At 40.3% G+C, this 20,379-nt stretch overlaps 1 protein-coding gene across 1 annotated transcript; it reads right to left on the reverse strand.

Annotated features, from left to right (window-relative positions):
- Positions 1–10,014: 10,014 nt before the first annotated feature.
- LOC148697401 (uncharacterized) lies at positions 10,015–11,052 on the reverse strand. The gene has a single exon (XM_088691915.1). It carries the CDS (start codon positions 11,050–11,052, stop codon positions 10,015–10,017), a length of 1,038 nt encoding a protein of 345 aa, XP_088548041.1.
- Positions 11,053–20,379: the final 9,327 nt, after the last annotated feature.

A 20,379-nucleotide genomic window follows, 5' to 3' on the forward strand; every position in this document is an offset into this window, starting at 1 on the left:
CCCCTTTACTTTATTGTCCAATTTAGTTAGAAATACATTTAGTTTGTGTTTATAAGTGTTTTGATTCAATTTATTACACAAATTCGTCCAAATTCACCAAAGTGCTCAAAACTACCCAGAAAGTGTTTTAAAGGCAGTTTTGAGTGTTTTGGGTGATGTTTGAGTCTTTTGGTTTGTTTTAGTGTTTTAAAGTTTAGTTTTGCATTCTTTGAGTCTAGTATAGTGTTTTATATTGTGTTTTTACGTTTTTGAGTCAAATCCAAGTGATTAACAATCCCTCCTAATCCCCGGTCCAGAACGATCCCTACTTATACTTATACTACAATTGACAAAAAGAGGGTTTAATTTGTGTGCGTATAATTCACGCATCAAATTTTGGCGCCGTTGCCGGGGATTAGCAAATTTGCTAATCTCTTGGATTGTTCGTTTCTATTATGTATTTTAATTTTAGTTTTTGATTTGTGTTTTGTTTGTTGAAATCAAGTACTAGAGAAGCACAACATGGCACTTGATAATGCTTCTCTTTTGTCACAGCTCATGGAAAGGTCTCAAATGCAAAGCGTTGATATATTTGATCTTCAATCAAGGAGTAACGTGTTTTCCAATACTTACAGTTCAGATTGGAGTGATCATTCAAACTCTATGTTGTGGGAACCTCAACATGTTCAAGAAGAAGGATATTGGCAGCCATATGAGGAGTTCTATTCAAGACCTATACACCCACCACAACCTCATATTCAATATGCCCAACCAAATTTAAGTTCGTCAATAGATTATAATCAAAAGCTTAATGAATTAATTTGTTTGGTGCAGGGCTCACAAAATCAAGACAATGAGACTCAACAAGAAGGATATTGGCAGCCACCATATGAGGAGTTCTATTCAACGCCTATGCAGCCACCACAACCTGCCCAAAGCAATGAAATCCAACCTCAAAACAAAGAGAGGCAAAATCAAGACAAAAGGTTGGACCATTTGGAAAAGCAAATTCGGCAGATCGTGGAGTTCGTAGGACAGTTTCGAGACCAAGACGAACTCCCTAGTTCAACCATTGCAAATCCGAAAGGAGGATTTGAAACTGCCAAGGAAATCATCTTGAGAAGTGGCAAGGAGGTTGGAACGGACCCTCAACCATCAAAATCAAATCACAAGGAAGATGAAAGATTGCAAATTGAGGAAGAGGAAACACCTTTGCCGGAGGCACCTATTGCTCCTACGCCATCTAATTTAGGTAAGGTTGTTCCAAATTTCATTATTTCTAACCCCGTTCCAACAAATATCCCTATTCCTTGCAGGTTCATGAATTCCAAGGAAGAAGAAAGAGAAAAAGACACCTTGGAAGCCCTTCCAAAGGTGAAAAGTAGGGAATATCATGAATTCATCAAAGAGGACGTTCTTGAGATAAACAACCCCAAAGAAGTTGAATTTTATGACACAAGACAAGGACCAATCCTCACATCAAATCTGACCAAGTGCAAAGTCCCTGAAACGTTCAAAGAAGGGGTGTTTATTCTTGAGTTCTTATTGGATCACATAAGTAAGCCACCTCCTCCAATTTCAATTTTCTTTTATACTAACATGTTGTTAATGATTCAGGCATCCAATCTTGAATTTAAACCATTACCGGATCATTTCAAGTATCACCTTCCATTCAAAGATCAATTCCATACCGTTTCATTCTAATAAAAAAATAAAATAAAATAAAATAAAATAAAATAAAATAAAAAATGGCAGAATGATGGAGCCTTCACAAAGGATGTTTACGTGAAGCCCCACTACGAGGCATCGAAGCGGGAGGCATAGAAGAGGGAGGCATCGAAGCGGGAGGCATCGGAGCTAGATCATTCGAGGCCACAATACTTGGTGGAACGCTGGATGACCCAGGAAAAAGGTGTCTCTGGAGATAAGCCGCAAGCCTTTGACGGTCACTTTGAATCCGACCTTCAGATTCTTGCAGCTCATCAAGCTTCCTCTTCATGCCTGTCGAATAGTTGTTTGCAAGCACATGCAAACTTCTATTCTCGTACCTCAGCTGTTTGATCTCTTGCTTGAGACTTTCCACCTCTGCCATCAACGATTCAACCTGCCGGGAGCGAGCAAGTAGGCATTGGCCCATGTTGGACACAGAGCCTACACACTGAACACTGAGAGCGAGGGACTCTTGAACGGCCAACTCATCGGACCATCCTGAAAGCAGCCTACTATCCTTAGGAGTGAGGAGGTTCCTAGCTACTATCGTAGCTGTTGTTGCATCCGTCATCATGGAGTCTTCACCTGTAAGAGGACCGTTAGAAGATAAGAAAGAAGGGCGCCATACATTACCTTGACGGGGCGCAACCGGATCGCTGCTGAGACTCAAATCTAAGCTAAGGTTCGATGGGTTAGTCATTTTTCAAAGGTGTTCAAAGAGAAGGGTGGATGAAGTTAAATCTCAAAGGGTCGGAGACGATTTTCACAAATGGGCAATCTTCAGAGTGTGTGTGTTGGCGGTGATCGATAGCTCTATAAAAAGCCAAGGCGACGCGACCACCGATTCAAAGAGCTGGAATTTCCTGCGTAAAGTTCGGCGACGATCTCTCGGCTTTTCAGAAAACACGTTCAACTTTGTCAAAAGATCTCTGAAAAAGTTGAAAACACGTGGAGGCCATCATCGCAACTACACATCTTTAGCCGACAAGCGCAAAGTTCGGCGACGCTTTCTCTGCTTTTCAGAAAACGCGTGCAACTTTGTCAAAAGAGGCGCTCGTTCAGAAATCGAAGAGGCGTCGTTCAGAAATCGAAGAGGCGTATTCAAAGATCGAAGAGTCGTCACTATTTCTAAAAGCCGGATTTACGGGATCAAAACGTTTGTCGACAAGGGTAAAAGAACAGTACCACCACTTGCTATTGGGAAATCCCTATATATGTCGACCTTCATCTTTTATGGCAAGGCAGACCTGAAGAAAATGCCCAACTCTTCCTCACCTCTGAGGGCACACTCCCAGCAAAGCCTTTCGAAATACTCAATTTTTTCTTCTTCCCCAAAGATGATACCAGATGCCTGGAGTACAGATGACCCAGGAGGAAACGGTAGATTAAAGCATGTGCTGATTCATTCACCGCTTCTTCAAAAGCAAAGGTATCTCATATCATCAAGGTCAAAAGCAAAAGTATCTCATATCATGCTCTTTCCCTGTCTTTTTCTTTGTCCTTGTTCTTACTCGCATGGCAAAGTGAAAGAAGCAATCAGCCGGCACTTGGAGTCAGTCTTCCGATCTGGAGCCGACTGCCTGGAATCTATTCCTGGTTGCTTACCTAGCGTTGCTCTCGAGTAGTCATCTTCAACGGTTGATACACTTCCAGAGAAGGGACCACTTCTGCAAAGATTGAACAAAGAAACAGATAAAAGGAGTAAGCTCAGACCTTCGGGGGAGACCAAAAGAATCCTGTTGCCCAGTTCAAGAGTAGCACAAAGGAAAATCAACGATTGGAGGAAACCAAAAGAATCCTCCAGCCCAGTTCAAGAGTAACCTGTGGAAAATCAACGATGGAAGGAAACCAGTTCAAGATTAAGCCTGTGGAATCACCAAGATCAACCCATGCATTCAACCAAGGAGAAGATGGAATTTACACTCCATAACCAGATTTGCGTCCCTAAACTCACATAAAAATTTGAAAAACATGTTTTGAAAAGCCTAAAAAGAGTGTTTTGAGTCGTTTTTGTGTGTTTGTGTCTTAGGGTACCTTCCAACACAATGATAAGGATTTGGTTTGTAATTGCATGACTGTTAAAAAGAGTTATAAACATAGAGAAAAGTTTGATTTACTCTTGGTATATGCTTGGTTATGGTTATAATGTATGACTTCACATGCAATCATAAAAGAAAAATTCGTTTTTGTAACATGCTTGAAGGAAGGAACTCAAACAAACGCTACAACCCTGTGAGACTCGAGCCATTACCTTCTTTGGAGAGTTATAATCTGTGATTCTTTGTTTTCTAAAGTTGTTGCATGATCTCATTATTCCTTGCTTGGTTGCTACTTAGAATGCAATTGTATCATGTTAGAACTAAATGCTAGAACTTATATCCGTTTCATTCAAAGCATGACATTGAATTGCATAACATATATCAAGATGAAGTTGTGTAGTTGCCACCATAGCCAAATAGCCTTATTTCCCATATTTCGTATATGTTGTAAGTTTTAACCCCGTTGAGCTTTGTTTAGCCTTTATTCTTTGTTAACCCACATTATCCTCACCTAGCCTAGTTTAGGACAATCCACACCCTTGTTCTTAAAAGATAGTGAGCATGACTTAAATGAATTCCTTTTGAGTTACATTATGCAAGAAAATGAGTGTGGGGGAAGGAATGTTTGTTCTTAAGTTTATATGTATGTTTTGAGATACAAAAGAAAAAAAAGAAAAAAAAAATTTGTGAAAAACATATGAAAAAGAAAAACAGAAAAGAAAAGAAAAGAAAGAAAGAAAGGAAAAAGAGCTTGTTCCCCCTATTTGTTCAAAAGTTGAGTTTTCATTCAAAAGTGAATTCTAAGTTAATTCAAATGCTTTGCTCGCTATTTCTTTAAGAACCTTTGTTTTCCATATCCCTTCTTTGTTAGCCAAATACCCTAGCCCCGTTACACCCCTTTGACTTCTATCTTGATCGTTATGTGTTCAATAATGTGGAGTTTGGAATTGATATGAGCTTATGGAATCACTGGTTCTCATTCTAAGTAGTAGCATTCCATTCATGAGATCATATTCATGTCATTATCGTAAATCCAGAAAATGCTTTCTTTGTTATAACATATGTGAGATACTAGTCTTTCATGTTTACATCAATCTCTCACATATAACTAGTGTAGGGTGTGTAGTCAGAAAATCTGTGTGAAAATAAAGTGCATTCTAGTAAGGAATTGAGGAAATTCTCTAAGGCATGTTACTACATTCGAAATGTGTTTTAAATGCTTAATTGTGAACTAGTATGTGGTGACTATGATTAAGAATGTACTTAAGTGTAAAGATGGCTAAAATCTGTGGGAATAATGATTTTTAACTTGTCATGTGCATTGGAAATCCCTGAGACAATTGTTGGAAGGTTTAGGTTGTGTTTTACTTGTTCAGTGTCGTTTTGTTTTTGGTTTCTTTTGTTTTGTTTTGCTCGAGGACTAGCAAAAGCTAAGTGTGGGGGAATTTGATAGGAGCATATTTATGCGCCTTAGTTTGCTTGTTTTCTTGCATTTATGTTGCTAGTACTTAGTAATTTTAGTACTTTAAGCTATTTTCGTGTGTTTGTAGGTCCAAAGGGCTAAAGGAGCAAAAAGATGCATTTGGAGACTTTTGGAGCACTTTTGGGCTAAGGATGGATAGCTTATGCTTGGAGCCAAAGTGTTGGACAAAATTGAAGACCTAATTGAAGACCAAAGTGTTGGAACCTTGTTCCCTTTAGTTCTAGGACATTTAAACCTTTCCTATATCCTTAGCCGTGCATTCCATCAATTCCAGCACCTCCATTTCCACCATTGCCGTGCATAACATTCTAGCATTCCACTCCTTCATTTCAGCCACACTCCCACATGCATTCATCATCATTCACCCTAGCTTTAATTCACATGCTTTCCCAACAAATAAAACAGCCATTCCACATGCATTTCCAACCCACATGCACCCTTTAATCATTTAACCTAGCTGTCATTGCACATGCATTCCTAATCACTCACATACACAACATTTCATCATTGCACCACAATCCTCACCCTTTGCCGTGCATTATCCCTTTCATTTCTGTCAAAGCACATGCACTCCTACCCTTTAATCACATGCATAAATCAGCCACATGCATCTCCCATCACCATTCCAGATTTCCACCAAGTTCCTAGCTGTCATGTTCCCTCTCCCATCCAAACCTAGCTGTCATGTTCCCTCTCCCATCCATTCATCTCCCTATAAAAACCATACACACTTCACACAACATTCATTCTCATTCATTCTTCCATACATTCAGAAATTCACCAAGCAACAAACCCCTTGTTGCCGTGGCTTCCCTACTAATCCAAACACCACAAAAACAATCCATTGCCGTGCCTATCACTCCTCACAAATCCTTAGACCTTGTGCTACAACAAAGAGGAAGAGAAGCAGGCCTAAACGTTCATACAATTCAAGTTTGAGTTGTTGGAATGTTTAGGTGTTTCTTTTCCTTTGAATTCAATGTTTAATTTAAATTCTCTTTGTTTTGTACGTATGAGGAACTAAATCCCCTTTAGCTAGGGGGTGATTCAAAATATATGTTTATGCTTGCATTTTGATTTGATTACTTCTAATTGCGTTTCATAAGTTGTGAATTCAATTTGTTTAACTATTTGATAGATAACTTATTTATGTATTTTTATTGAGAATGGGCGCTTAATTTTCATGCATGAATATGACGCTAGAATATAAGTGAGTTTCACCTAATCGTTACAAACTTATATTCACAAGTAGTGGAGGTTGCTTATAAACAATCGCGTTAAATGAATTCTTGGCAAGAGTTTCATGCAGTTCATAGTAACGAATGCTTCGTCAATGCTTATGGTTTTCAAAGAACGTAAGGATTCTTGCTTGTATCTCTATTATGCAGTTCATATAGGGAACTTGTGGGGAATGTTTTGGGTTGTCGTATGCAATCATCCAATTCAATAACGTTAGGAAAATCTGAGGGTTAATTAGTGTAATTCACAGTTAACTTGGGGTGTTGAGAATTAATGGTTTATTGAAAAGCAATTGGAAATCGTTTTATTATGCAAGTATAACATGTATGGAGATGAACCCCTTAGCTAGCTTCTCATCCATTCCATTCCATCAATTTCATATTTACATTCTATTTTAAATTACAATCTGTGCACTTAATTTAATTTCGTCCAAAACTCAATCCCCCTTTACTTTATTGTCCAATTTAGTTAGAAATACATTTAGTTTGTGTTTATAAGTGTTTTGATTCAATTTATTACACAAATTCGTCCAAATTCACCAAAGTGCTCAAAACTGCCTTACTGCCCAGAAAGTGTTTTTAAGGCAGTTTTGAGTGTTTTGGGTGATGTTTGAGTCTTTTGGTTTGTTTTAGTGTTTTAAAGTTTAGTTTTGCATTCTTTGAGTCTAGTATAGTGTTTTATATTGTGTTTTTACGTTTTTGAGTCAAATCCAAGTGATTAACAATCCCTCCTAATCCCCGGTCCAGAACGATCCCTACTTATACTTATACTACAATTGACAAAAAGAGGGTTTAATTTGTGTGCGTATAATTCACGCATCACCGAGACAAAATTTTGTTTTTCCAAGGTCTTTCATTTCAAATTTGCTTTTCAGATATTTAGCAGTTTTATTGAGCTCTTCAGGAGTTCTAACTAAGTTCATATCATCAACATATACTACCACTATAGCGAATCCAGAATTGGATTTCTTAATGAACACACAAGGGCAAATGACATTGTTGATGAACACACAAGGGCAAATGACATTATTTAGTAACCAGATTCGTCCATATTGTTTTAGCCCATACAATGATCGCCTTAATTTGATCGAGAGCATACCTCGTGGTTTGTTACTTGTTTCAGGCAACTTAAGTCCTTTTGGGACTTTCATATATATGTCAGTATCTAATTCTCCATATAGATACGCGGTGATGACATCTATAAGTCGCATGTCAAGTCTTTCTGAAACCACTAAACTTATTAAGTAATGGAACGTAATTGTGTCCATTACAGGAGAGTATGTCTCCTCATAATCAATTCCAGGTCTTTAAGAAAAGCCTTGTGCAACAAGTCGTGCTTTATATCTTGCAATCTCGTTTTTCTCATTGTGTTTCCTGGTGAATACCCATTTGTAACCCACGGGGTTTACACTAGGCGGGGTTTGGACCACTGGTCCAAAAACATTCCGCCTTTCCAAGGAATTTAATTCTGCCTCAATTTCATCTTTCCACTTAGGCCCATCCTGTCTCTGTTTGCATTCATCAACAGAGCAGGGCTCAATATTATCACTTAAGATGATTTCAATGGCTACTGCAAATGCAAGCATATCACTGATGATTATTTCATTCCGATCCCACAATTCATTTGTACATGCATAATTTATGGAGATTTCTTTGCTTTCATGTACTTCTGTCTCTTCAAGGACATGTGTCTCATCAAGGACATTGTCTTTTTCTGGAAGTCCAGAATCATGAATTATGGATTTATCATTCATTTTCTCTTCTTGAATGATTTCATTTGGATTCAATTGTGCCCTCGACTTTCTCTTTCGAGGGGCTGAATCTTTTGAACCTGGGGGTCTACCACGCTTCAGGCGTGCACCAGATGAATCATTCGCTGCCACTTTATTTTGTCCAATAGGGACATCAATTCTTGCAGATGCATTTACAGCTGGTATATGTGATTTTGTCACTTTCATAGCATCATTAAATGCATCTGGCATTTGATTGGCAATGTTTTAAAGATGAACGATCCTTCTCACTTCATTTTCACATTGAATGCTGCAAGGATCAAAATGAGACAAAGTGGGAACAACCCATGTCAGCTCTTTCCGTTCTTCTGGAACGGTCTTTTCTCCCCCTAACGACAGGAAGACTGTCTCATCAAAGTGACAATCAGCAAAAGGAACTGTAAACATATAACCTGTCAAGAGTTCCAAATATCTAATGATGGATGGTGAATCAAAACCCACGTAAATTCCCAGTCTACGCTGAGGTCCCATTTTAGTACGTTGCGGCAGTGCAATAAACACATAAACAACACAACCAAAAACTCGTAAATGTGAAATGTTTGGCTGATGTCCAAACACGAGTTGTACTGAGGAGTATTGATGGTTGGCTATAGATCTCAATCGAACCAATGATGCAGCATGTAAGATGGCATGTCCTCATGCAGAGACTGGCAATTTGGTTTTCATAAGCAGAGTGCGAGCTATTAACTGAAGCCGCTTGATCAACGCTTCTGCTAAACCATTTTAAGTATGGACATGAGGAACAGGGTGTTCAACATCAATGCACAATGTCATGCAATAATCATCAAAGGTTTGAGACGTAAATTCACCAGCGTTATCAAGTCGGATGGACTTAATGGGATAATCTGGGAACTGTGCTCGTAACTTAATTATTTGAGCAAGAAGTCTCGCAAATGCTACATTCCGAGTAGACAAGAGACAAACATGTGACCATCGGGTAGATGCATCAACCAAAACCATAAAATATAGGCCCACAAATATCCCCTTGAATTCTTTGCAGAAATGATGGGGATTTTGCATCAACCTTTAGTTGTGATGGTCTAATTACCAACTTCCCTTGAGAACAAGCTTTGCAAGAGTTATCATTTGAGATAGCAATGTGTCTGCTCACTAATGGATGTCCATTAGAGTTGGTAATGATCCTACGCATTATAGTAAATCCTGGATGACCCAGACGGTCATGCCAAAGCATGTAAACCTTTGAATCAATGAACTTCTAGTTCATGACAGTATGTGATTCAATTGTCCTTATGTATGTATAATACAATCCACTCGACAAACCACGCAACTTCTCCAATATACGCTTCTGGGTATCATTGGAGGTAATGCATAAATACTCAACATTTTCTGCACTTTTCGTTTCAATGTGGTATCCATTTAAGCGTATATCTTTGAAACTCAACAAATTTTGAGTAGATCGAGTAGCATACAATGCATTCTGTATAGACAATATTGTTCCATTTGGTAACATAATCTGGGATTTCCCTAAGCCTTCAATTACATCTGAAGGTCCTGATATTGTTGTTACCCCTACTCTTGTAAGTATTAAGCTTGAGAAATACTTTCGATCACGAAGTATTGTATGTGTGGTTGCGCTGTCTGCAAGACAAATATCTTCGCCATTTCTCATACTCTAAGAATAACCACAGTTTTTATCCATGCTTTCTGAGTAAATGGAATCACAGTTAACAAACAATTTATAACAGGAAATGCCACTTTTATTGAATTGAAATGCTAGTTTTCAGCATAATAAAAGTACATCAAACATAAATGATTTAGTCGAACCGGTATACTTCATTCCCCATTTCCACAATAAAGTCTGAACCATTTAGGTGGGTTGTGTTTAACTGGCCCGATAAGTCAAACACTGGATCAGGTATATCCATTGGTCTAGCCTGGTCAAGAAAATTGGTCTCGACACCCTTCTCCTTGAAAGAGGCTTGATACAGATCCACCAAATGTTTTGGGGTACGACAAGTATACGCCCAATGCCCATTGCCACCACACCTATGGCAGGCTCCTTCAGAGTTCCTGGGAGCATTATTCATATGAGCTTTGCCTTTGTGGCGATTCCCATTTTTGAAGCTCAGGCCTAAATTATGCCTCGGAACCTGGTTATGAAACTGAACTCCATGGTTCTTGCCTTTCCTATTCCACCGACCTCGCTTATGGCCACATCCTCGTTTATGATTATCACCACCAGAGGATATGGCGTTCACTTCTGGGAATGGTGCAGATCCAGTAGGTCGAGAATGATGGTTTTTCATCAGGAGCTCATTGTTCTGTTCAACTACTAAGAGCACAAATATCAGCTGGTTGTACTCAGTGTAGCCTCGCGCTCTATAATACTGCTGCAGGAGCACGTTGGAGGCATGAAATGTGTTGAGAGTCTTTTCCAGCATATGTTCCTCAGTAATAGTATCCCCACAGAGCTTCATCTGAGAGGTAATTCTGAAGAACGCAGAATTGTACTCTACCACTGACTTGAAGTCTTGGATCCTCAGATGAGTCCACCCATAGTGAGCCCTTGGAAGAATAACCGTTGTCTGGTGATTGTATCTGTTTCTCAAGGCATTCCAGAGAGCTAACGGATCTTCAGCCGTTAAGTACTCGCTTTTTAGCAACTCATCAAGATGGCGACGAATGAAAATCATGGCCTTTGCCCGATCTTGAGAAGATGAGCTGTTCTCTTCCCTGATGGTATCTCCAAGATTGCCTGCTTCCAGATGGATCTTGGTATCCAGTATCCAGGTCAGGTAATTCTTCCCGGTAATATCCAAGGCAGCAAATTCAAGCTTCACCAAGTTTGTCATTTTCTTTTCTGAAAGAAAATGAGATGTGTAAGAACTTGCAATAATATGTATTCCTGGAGGAATATAATGTTAGAACTTCTGGTTCTTATAAATTTTTCATTTTGATCTTCAGGCCAAAATGATAAGCATTTGAAACTTCTGGCTCAAGATTTTCAGGGTGAATGAGGAGGGTGATTGTACCGCACCATTCTCATTGAAATAATGTAACATAGAATGGGCAATTATTCCGCACCACTCAAGTAGCAGGAAAATTTAAATACACAAAGCAGGGTAGGCGATTATACTGCACCACCTAAAATTGTAATGAAATTAAATAGCAGGCAAATTTTAATATGCAGGGTAGGGTGGGCGATTATACCGCTCCACCTAAAATTTGCAATAAAATTAAATTTGCAATCCAAGATAGGCGATGATACCGCACCGTCTTAGATCGCAGTAAGAATAAATTTGCAGTTCAAGATGGACGATTGTACCGCACCATCTTGAATTGCAGTAAAATTAACATAAATAAACACTGGGTTAGTAATCAATATCCAAACCAAACAAGAAATCAAAGATGTATGTAACCATTAGGTTGAGAACTAAGAGCAGGCATGAAGCAAACAGTTCGTCACGAGGGTATACCGCGCAGTTGAGGCAGAGGAAGAAGATGAACAGTAAAAACCTTAGAGGAAACATTTTTTTTCTTTCTTTCGTTCGGCGAAGAGAGATGAGAAAATAATTATATTTAGAGACTCGTGCTGATAACGTGTTATAAATAGGTCAAAGTTAGAGAGATAACCTTTTAGTGAATGGAGTAAGTCAGGTTAAAATGTCACACTGAAACTATAGCACAAAAGGATAACAAATAAAAGACGGAGGAATAGATGATGTTATTGATCTTTTCTCTTGTTCTCTTCTACTATATTGATTGATAGCAGTCGGAGTGCTTTATTTATAGAGCAACTCCGTATTATTACATTTTGAATATTTACACCACACCTTTGACAAATGATCTTCACATATCAATATTCTGCCAAGGTTTTCAATGTTGTGACAAGGTTTTCAATACTGTGGCAAGGATTTCAATACGGTGGTATTCATTACCCACTAGTATTTTCAACACACTTCAGATAAATGTGTGTACTGTTTTCTCTATATTTGTTGAATATATATCCATGCCAACAAATTATGATATCGGATAACAGTTTAAAGAGACCACATTTTCTGCAATTTGCTTGTAACTTGAGTGGTAAAACATTTTACCTTCAAGAGAAACTTACTTGCCACAATTTCATATTTATTTTTCTCATTGATCTTTTTTAATTTGGTTGGCATTTCTATTTATCTATTTACGTGAGATGCAACTTATGACGCAAGGTGTACAACGAGAATAGGAGTTGGTCTTGTGTGCGACCAACTGCAGCATTCGACCTTCTCCATGTAATCGGTGACGCTATATGATTAACATCTTTTGAATAACTAGGGCAATTTTTTAGCAAGTGTTAAGCATTTCAATGGACTGACGACGTCATTCATTAATTTAAAGAGAGAATTTATTCTGAGTTAGTGGTGTTAGCTGCGCGATCTACATGGTCCACAGGTATGGACAATATATTTTCTAGGCATGATGAAGTTATTTTCACTTTCACCTTCACAGCCACACCAAGAATTTCACTCTTATTTGTCCAAAATCAAAAGAAATTTAACTTCTGTCTGTCCAATTTAAAAAAAGTAAATAAAACTAAACTAGTAACTTCATAAACCATCCGAGAATCTGAGATACAGCCCACGGACTAATTCTTGGTATTTTCACTATTTTCTTATTGTTCTTTTCTCCAACTTTTGTTTTGTAATCACTTGGCACTTCTTACTAGCATCATTAGATGCCAAACATAGCGTGCATAAAACTTCTTGTAATTGCTCATTAAATTAAATGAATTAAAAAATTAATTAATTAATAGATAGTAGATTCATTACACCTTCCCATACAACTTGGAAATGTGCTCCCACGCTCCTTGCCTCCCGATAGACAAACAAAATTGATTTGCAGTTTAGTAGATACTAATTAAGTTGCACATAAAGATGATATCCATTGCAGTCCACTTTTGGAAAGTTCAAATATAATCCTAGATGTAAAGGAAAAGAAAAGGGTAATTTACAAGTTGACCTATTTAAATCCCTTCGTGCTTTTTGTTTTTTGTTTTTTTTTTGGGATGGTAAAGTGCTATTCACATACCTATTTTTACCTCTCACACACCCTTGTTAACTTTTAGCCATTAATCTTCTTCAATTCATTCGATCTGACGGCCCAAAACCGAGAGAGGTGTGTGAGAAGTAAAAATGAGTGTGTTGATAGCACTACCTTTTTTTTATCTGACCACCACATAAAGTTCATTTTATGTTTTCTTGTGAGTCACTAGTACTACATTTAATAGTATATTCACTGGTAAATAAGAGGTCTTAACACATTGTTTGGATGAAGAAATTTAAGATTACTAAGAAATTTTAAAATGACGGAAATCAAAAGGATGGGATTTATTTTCTAAAATTTGTGAATTTTCTTGTTTGGTTAACTTAAAAGAATAATGGAATTGAATACAGGATTTCTTCTTTTTAAATTGTTAACCATAAAAATTGGAAAATGACACATATTTACATAGAATTTAAACTTGGGAATTGGAGGTCCCAAATTCTAAGTTTTTTTTCACATATAAATTTTAAATTTCGATGTTTATGAATCCAAAAGGGAATTGGTGCATGTTAATTTATAAATTCTGACTTTTATCCAAATTTCAAGGTTATTTCCTTCATCCAAACATAGTGTAAGTTTGACTCTTATAAAAGACAAATTTTTATACCATATTAGCTCAATCCTCACTCAATATCGTTGTATGAAAATAATTGCCTCCTCTGAATGTTTGGTTAAAATTTAAAGTCCAAGCATATGACAAACGTATAACCAAGCCCCTTTATGGGGGAGGGATCCCCATTTTTGGAAGAAAAAAAATAGGGATTAGTTAGGGAGCTCACTTCACATTGAACTTCAACGATTTGAAACGTCTATGTTGTAAATCTCGATTCATATATCATCCTTGCAAAAATTCAATTCAATTTAAAATCATTTGCTGACACACCCCGACCGAGATCAGGGCGTGCTGGCCGTCACACGGAGGTGACGTAACCATGTGCACGTGCGGAAGCTAATAAGATAGTAATATAAAAGTACGAATAATTAAAAACTAGCATACAGAGTACTAAAACAAGTGCTAGCGTAAGTGAGACACAAGTTCAGAGCAAGTCTACAACAGTCCAAAAGAAAAGATGCGACAATAGTACACCCGAAGGTGACCCTACGCTGGTGAGTATCTGTCAGAAAAACCGAGAGAACCCTCTGGGAAACCACCGAAACTGCTAAGCAACTAGAACCTGGAGGGGCGCAAAACAAAAGCGTGAGTGGGCAAAAACAAATCTTTTCTAAAACCATTTAGTAAAATACATTCTAACCCCTCGCCGTAAAACCTGTATACTTCCCAGAAAACAAACATATATACATATGTATAGATATGCCAGTCATGCTCAAAGATATGCCAATCATGCTCAAGAATATGCCAATCATGCTCAAGAATATGCCATGCAGGAATCTCATAAAGAAATGCAAGTGCTCAGGTGTAAATCATATAACTAACATATAATCTGGCAGTCGGAGTCACCTAACGTGACCTGTACGGCTGCATATAGAGCTCAAATCTCAAACTCAATAACTGAACCTGCCCACGAGTCGGAACCACCTAAAGTGGTATGTACGACAGGCCTGGGTGTAATACATATGTACGCTCTAGTGCTACGATCACGTGAAGGCTGTGCGAATAATCGCGGGTCACCTACGAGTCGGAACCACCTAATGTGGTCTGTACGACAGGACTGTGCACCTAACTTGGATCCAAGCTGAGCGTGTGGTGCGGGAGGTGAACATCACGTGAAGGACTGTGCCCTACTCTGGGCGGGAGCACTAACACCGGGGGTGCAGGTTATGAGCTCTCTAAGCCTCTCAAACCACTACTGAAATATAAACGTGAATATCGCTTACCTAGCACTTACCTGTGCGTCCACAGCACCAAATATGCATATGTATATGTATGTCACTACTAGTGCATGCAATGATGCATAAACGATAATAATATGGTGCATGGCATAAAACAAATAACTCTTTTTAATCCATTTCTGGGAATATAAATGTATATAGGTATATACGGAAAACCAAAAGCCCACTCACTGATAAGTGGAAGGGTCGTAGCCCCCCTGCCTCGAGTGACCACGCTCGTCCTCGGGGTACGTATCACCTATACACGAAATAACTACAAAAACGTAATTTAAAAGCACATAACCAACTTCTCGTAATAACTTCTCATACATTGCTCAAATTGGACAAATGAATATACCAGCGTGCTCTACACAACCTCAGGATCACAACCATATTTTTAGAAAAAAATTTCACCGCCGCACGCGTCCCCACGCACCGGCCACGCGCAGGCACGTGCCTGCCACGCTGACGGCGTCAACTGACGCCGTGAGGAATATTCCGTTAGTTCTAACGAATTCCGTCAACGGCGTCAGGAATATTCCGTCAGATTTGACGGAATATTCCGTCACCTTCTCCAGCGAGCCTCAGGCGACGTCGCCAGCGCCGGAAACTGGAAAAATTTTCTAACTTCGTTTTCTCTCTCGTTTCTCAACCATTTTCCACGTTTCTTGAACCAAAATGAAGCCCTAGACTAGTAGAACAACGTTATACAAGTTTCAAGGGCTAAAAATCACTAGATCATACCTGTCCACACAAACCAAAACCGGCCAACTTCGAACCAGGCTATCCCGACGTCCAAATTCGTCCAACGAAGTACTCCGAGGCTCCTTGGGACACCACCAAGCTACCTACGAGCTTAAAAATCCCAAAAACGTGCTACAATAAGTTTGCATGAATAGTACTCAAATCGGAGCTTGTGAAATCAACGTGAAAACGTCGAAGTTCTTACCTGAAAATGGTATGATCGTGCTCCTCTCAACCTCACGAGTTCGACAGTGTCCTTGGTTCCCTCGATCTGCTAAGGTTTGAGTGAGTTGTGTGTGTGTCCGTACGTTTATGGTAAATGGGAAGAAGAAGAAAGAAGGGAGCTCGGGAGAGAGAGACAGGGAAAGAGACAGAGAGAGACAGTGAAGGTGAGAGTGTGTGTGTGTGTGCCCCAGCACCTACCAACACCACACCAAGCAACCAAAAACATGACGAAAACGAACTAGGGGCAAAGTTGTAATTTCACACATACGTTAACATGAATTTTGGGACGGGATGTCACAACCTACCCATCTTAATAGAATTTCGTCCCGAAATTCAAAAGAACCAAGTAACAACCCCTAGTGGTCAAAGAACAATCGAGGATACAAATCTCTCATCCGATCTTCTGTCTCCCACATAGCTTCCTTGACTGAATGATTCCTCCACAAAACCTTCACTAAGTTCACCGTCTTGTTCCTCAGAACCTTCTCCTTCCAATCGATGATCGTCACCAGTTCCTCGTCATACGTCAAATCTGGATTAATCTCCAACGGTTGAGGAGGTATCACGTGAGATGGATCAGCAACATAATGTCGGAGCATAGACACGTGAAAAATGTTATGCACTCTAGCCAACTCCGGAGGCAACTCCAACCTGTAAGCTACCTCACCAACTCGTTCTGTGACCATGTATGGTCCGATGTACCTGGGACTCAACTTTCCCTTCTTTCCAAACCGCACGACACCTCTCCACGGTGAAAGCTTCAGAAATACCCAATCTCCGACCTCACACACTCTGTTCGTAGCATGCCGATCCGCTAAACTCTTCTGCCTGTCCTAAGCTGCTTTCAGGTTAGACTTAATTACCTGAACATTCTGAGTAGTCTCCTCGACAATCTCCGGGCCCACTAAAACTCTCTCGCCAACCTCTGACCAACACAACGGTGTGCGACAAGATTTACCATACAAGGCCTCAAATGGCGTCATGCCAATGCTCGAATGAAAATTGTTGTTGTAAGCAAATTCCATCAAATCTAACCGCTGGTGCCAAGCATCACCGAACTGTAACACCGAAGCTCGCAGCATATCCTCCAAGGTCTGAATAGTTCTCTCTGACTGTCCGTCTGTCTGTGGATGATACGCCGTACTGTAAAGTAGTCTCGTGCCCAAAGCTTCCTGAAAAGCCACCCAAAACTTCGATGTAAATCGTGGATCACGATCCGAGACAATACTTACTGGGACACCATGATACTTCACAACCTTCGAGATAAACAACTCCGCTAACTGGCCCAAAGAATACTTCTCTCTCACTGGAATAAAATGTGCCGATTTAGTGAGCCGATCAACAATCACCCAAATGTCGTCAAAGCCATTATGTGTACACGGGAGCTTGTACACAAAATCCATAGTGATATTTTCCCATTTCCACTTGGGAACGGGAAGCGGCTGCAACAACCCAAACGGTTTCTTCCTTTCTGCTTTAACCTGCTGACAAACAGCACACCTGCTCACATACTCGGCTATCTCCCTCTTCTTACCCGGCCAATAATAAAATGGTCGAATGGTATGATACATTTTAGTAGCTCTTGGATGCATGGCGTAAGCTGAGATATGTGCTTCATCGAGAATTTCTTTCTTTAAATCCACATTATTAGGCACGAACATTCTACCCTCTAGCATCAACATGCCATCCGAATCACGAACTCTGAGGTCTCGCCTCCTTCCTTGATCTCGAGCTTGAATTAGTTCTTGAGTCTCTCTATCCGCTACTTGAGCTTCAAGCACTCGATCAACAAGAATTGGTCTAACTTGGAAATTAGCAAGTAACGCCACTTCTCGATCTTCTGCTTCTAACTTCACTCCCGTGGCATGCAAGTCCACCAAAAGAGGAACATGACTCGCATACAACGCATTAATACGGCCCTGTGACTTCCTGCTAAGTGCATCAACCACTACGTTCGCACGACCAGGGTGATAATCAATCATGCAATCGTAATCGCTGAGCAACTCCAACCACCTCTGTTGACGAAGATTAAGTTCCTTCTGAGTAAAGAGATACTGAAGACTCTTGTGATCTGTAAAGATCCTACACTTCTCTCCGTAAAGATAGTGTTTCCACAACTTCAACGCAAAGATGATAGCGGCCAACTCCAAATCATGTGTAGGGTAATCCAACTCATGGGGTTTCAATTGCCGCGAAGCATAAGCAATCACCCTACCATGCTGCATCAATACACATCCCAGACCATTCAAGGAAGCATCGCTATAAACCTCGAAATCACCACTATCGTCCGGGAGTGCCAACACAGGTGCATGAGTGAGACAATGTTTCAACTGCTGGAAACTCTGCTCACACTTATCGTCCCACTCAAATTTAACATCCTTCTTCATTAACCTCGTCAGTGGCAAGGCAATCACCGAAAAATCCTTAACGAATCTCCGATAATACCCCGCCAAACCAAGGAAACTTCTCACCTCGATGACGGTTCGTGGTTGCTCCCAACTCTCCACAGCTGCAACCTTCTGAGGGTCCACCAAAATACCCTGAGCAGAAATGATGTGCCCCAAAAACGCAACTTGATCTAACCAGAACTGGCACTTGCTAAACTTAGCATACAATTGGTGTTCCTTCAACCTCTTCAACACCAAAGTGAGATGTCGAACATGCTCCGCATTGGACTTAGAATACACCAGAATATCGTCGATGAAGACAATAACAAATCTATCCAAGTAAGGCTGGAACACCCAATTCATTAAATCCATGAAAGCAGCTGGTGCATTCGTCAACCCAAATGGCATAACCAGAAACTCGTAATGACCATAACGAGTCCTGAACGCCGTCTTAGGGACGTCATCCCTACTAATCTTCAGCTGATAGTACCCAGACCTCAAGTCTATCTTAGAGAAAACGCAAGCACCTCGAAGTTGATCAAACAAATCATCGATACAAGGCAACAGATAACGGTTTTTAATCGTCACCCGATTCAATTGCCTGTAGTCAATACATAGCCTCAAAGTTCCGTCTTTCTTCCTCACAAACAATACTGGAGCGCCCCAAGGCGAAGTACTAGGCTGAATAAACCCCTTATCCACCAATTCCTGCAACTGAACTTTCAATTCCCTTAACTCAGCGGGAGCCATACGATAAGGAGTCAAAGAAATAGGATTAGTACCTGGAAGCAACTCAATAGTGAACTCCACGTCTCGATCTGGGGGTAAACCAGGTAAATCCTCGGGAAAAACATAAGGGAAGTGAGTCAAAGAAATAGGATTAGTACCTGGAAGCAACTCAATAGTGAACTCCACGTCTCGATCTGGGGGTAAACCAGGTAAATCCTCGGGAAAAACATAAGGGAAGTGTCTGACCACTCTCACATCCTCCACTCTGCTAGGAACAGCCTCATCTAACACCACATGAGCTAGGTACCCCTGACAACCTTTAGACAACAACCTTTTCGCTCGCAAAACCGAAATAACGCCATGTCTCACCCTACTCTGCTCACCCACAAAAGTAACCATAGGTAGTCCAGGACGGTGAAACGTAACTACTTTCCCGTAACAATCAATATTGGCACGATAGAAGTGCAACCAATCCGTGCCCAGAATCACATCAAAGTCAACAATATCTAACGGGATAAGATCAGCTGACAAAACAACACCCTCAACTATCACTGGACATCCTGGGTACACACAATCTACAACACATCTCTCTCCTCTAGGCATAACGAACTCTAAATCGTACCCTAGAGGTGTGGGGCGAGGTTGCGTCACTTGAACAAATGTATGAGAAATCACAGAATGTGTAGCTCCACAATCAATTAAGACTCTAGCAAAATAACCAAGAATGTTTAACGTACCCATAATCAGATCTGGGTTGTTCTGAGCATCCTGTAGGGAAATATTATGAAGACGCCCATGGCCCTGCTGTCGTCCGCCACGACCTCTGCTCGCTTGAACACCGCGACCCTGAGCACCACGCCCCTGACTGGGCTGACCCGACTGTCTCGAAGACCCTGCACTACTAGTGGCAATTTCACCCTGTTGATACTGTCCTCCCTGATACCACTGAGAACCACCTGCTGGAGCTGGAGGATACGGCATATAGCTGCTAGGATACGGGGGATAGCCACCCTGGGAATACGGGTCCTGGGGATACTGATACTGTCCCGGGGCATAAGGAACAGCATCACCCTGGTAGTGGTAGGCACCACCTCTACCTTCCTGGCCATAACTACTCGGACCCTGAATCTGCTGAATCGGTGCAAGTGGTGGCATAAAGGTCTGCTGCGGCTTCTGCTG

The sequence above is a fragment of the Pyrus communis genome, chromosome 4, assembly GCF_041283825.1.
Source record: "Pyrus communis isolate YQ-2024b chromosome 4, ASM4128382v1, whole genome shotgun sequence".
Classification (NCBI taxonomy): domain Eukaryota; kingdom Viridiplantae; phylum Streptophyta; class Magnoliopsida; order Rosales; family Rosaceae; genus Pyrus; species Pyrus communis.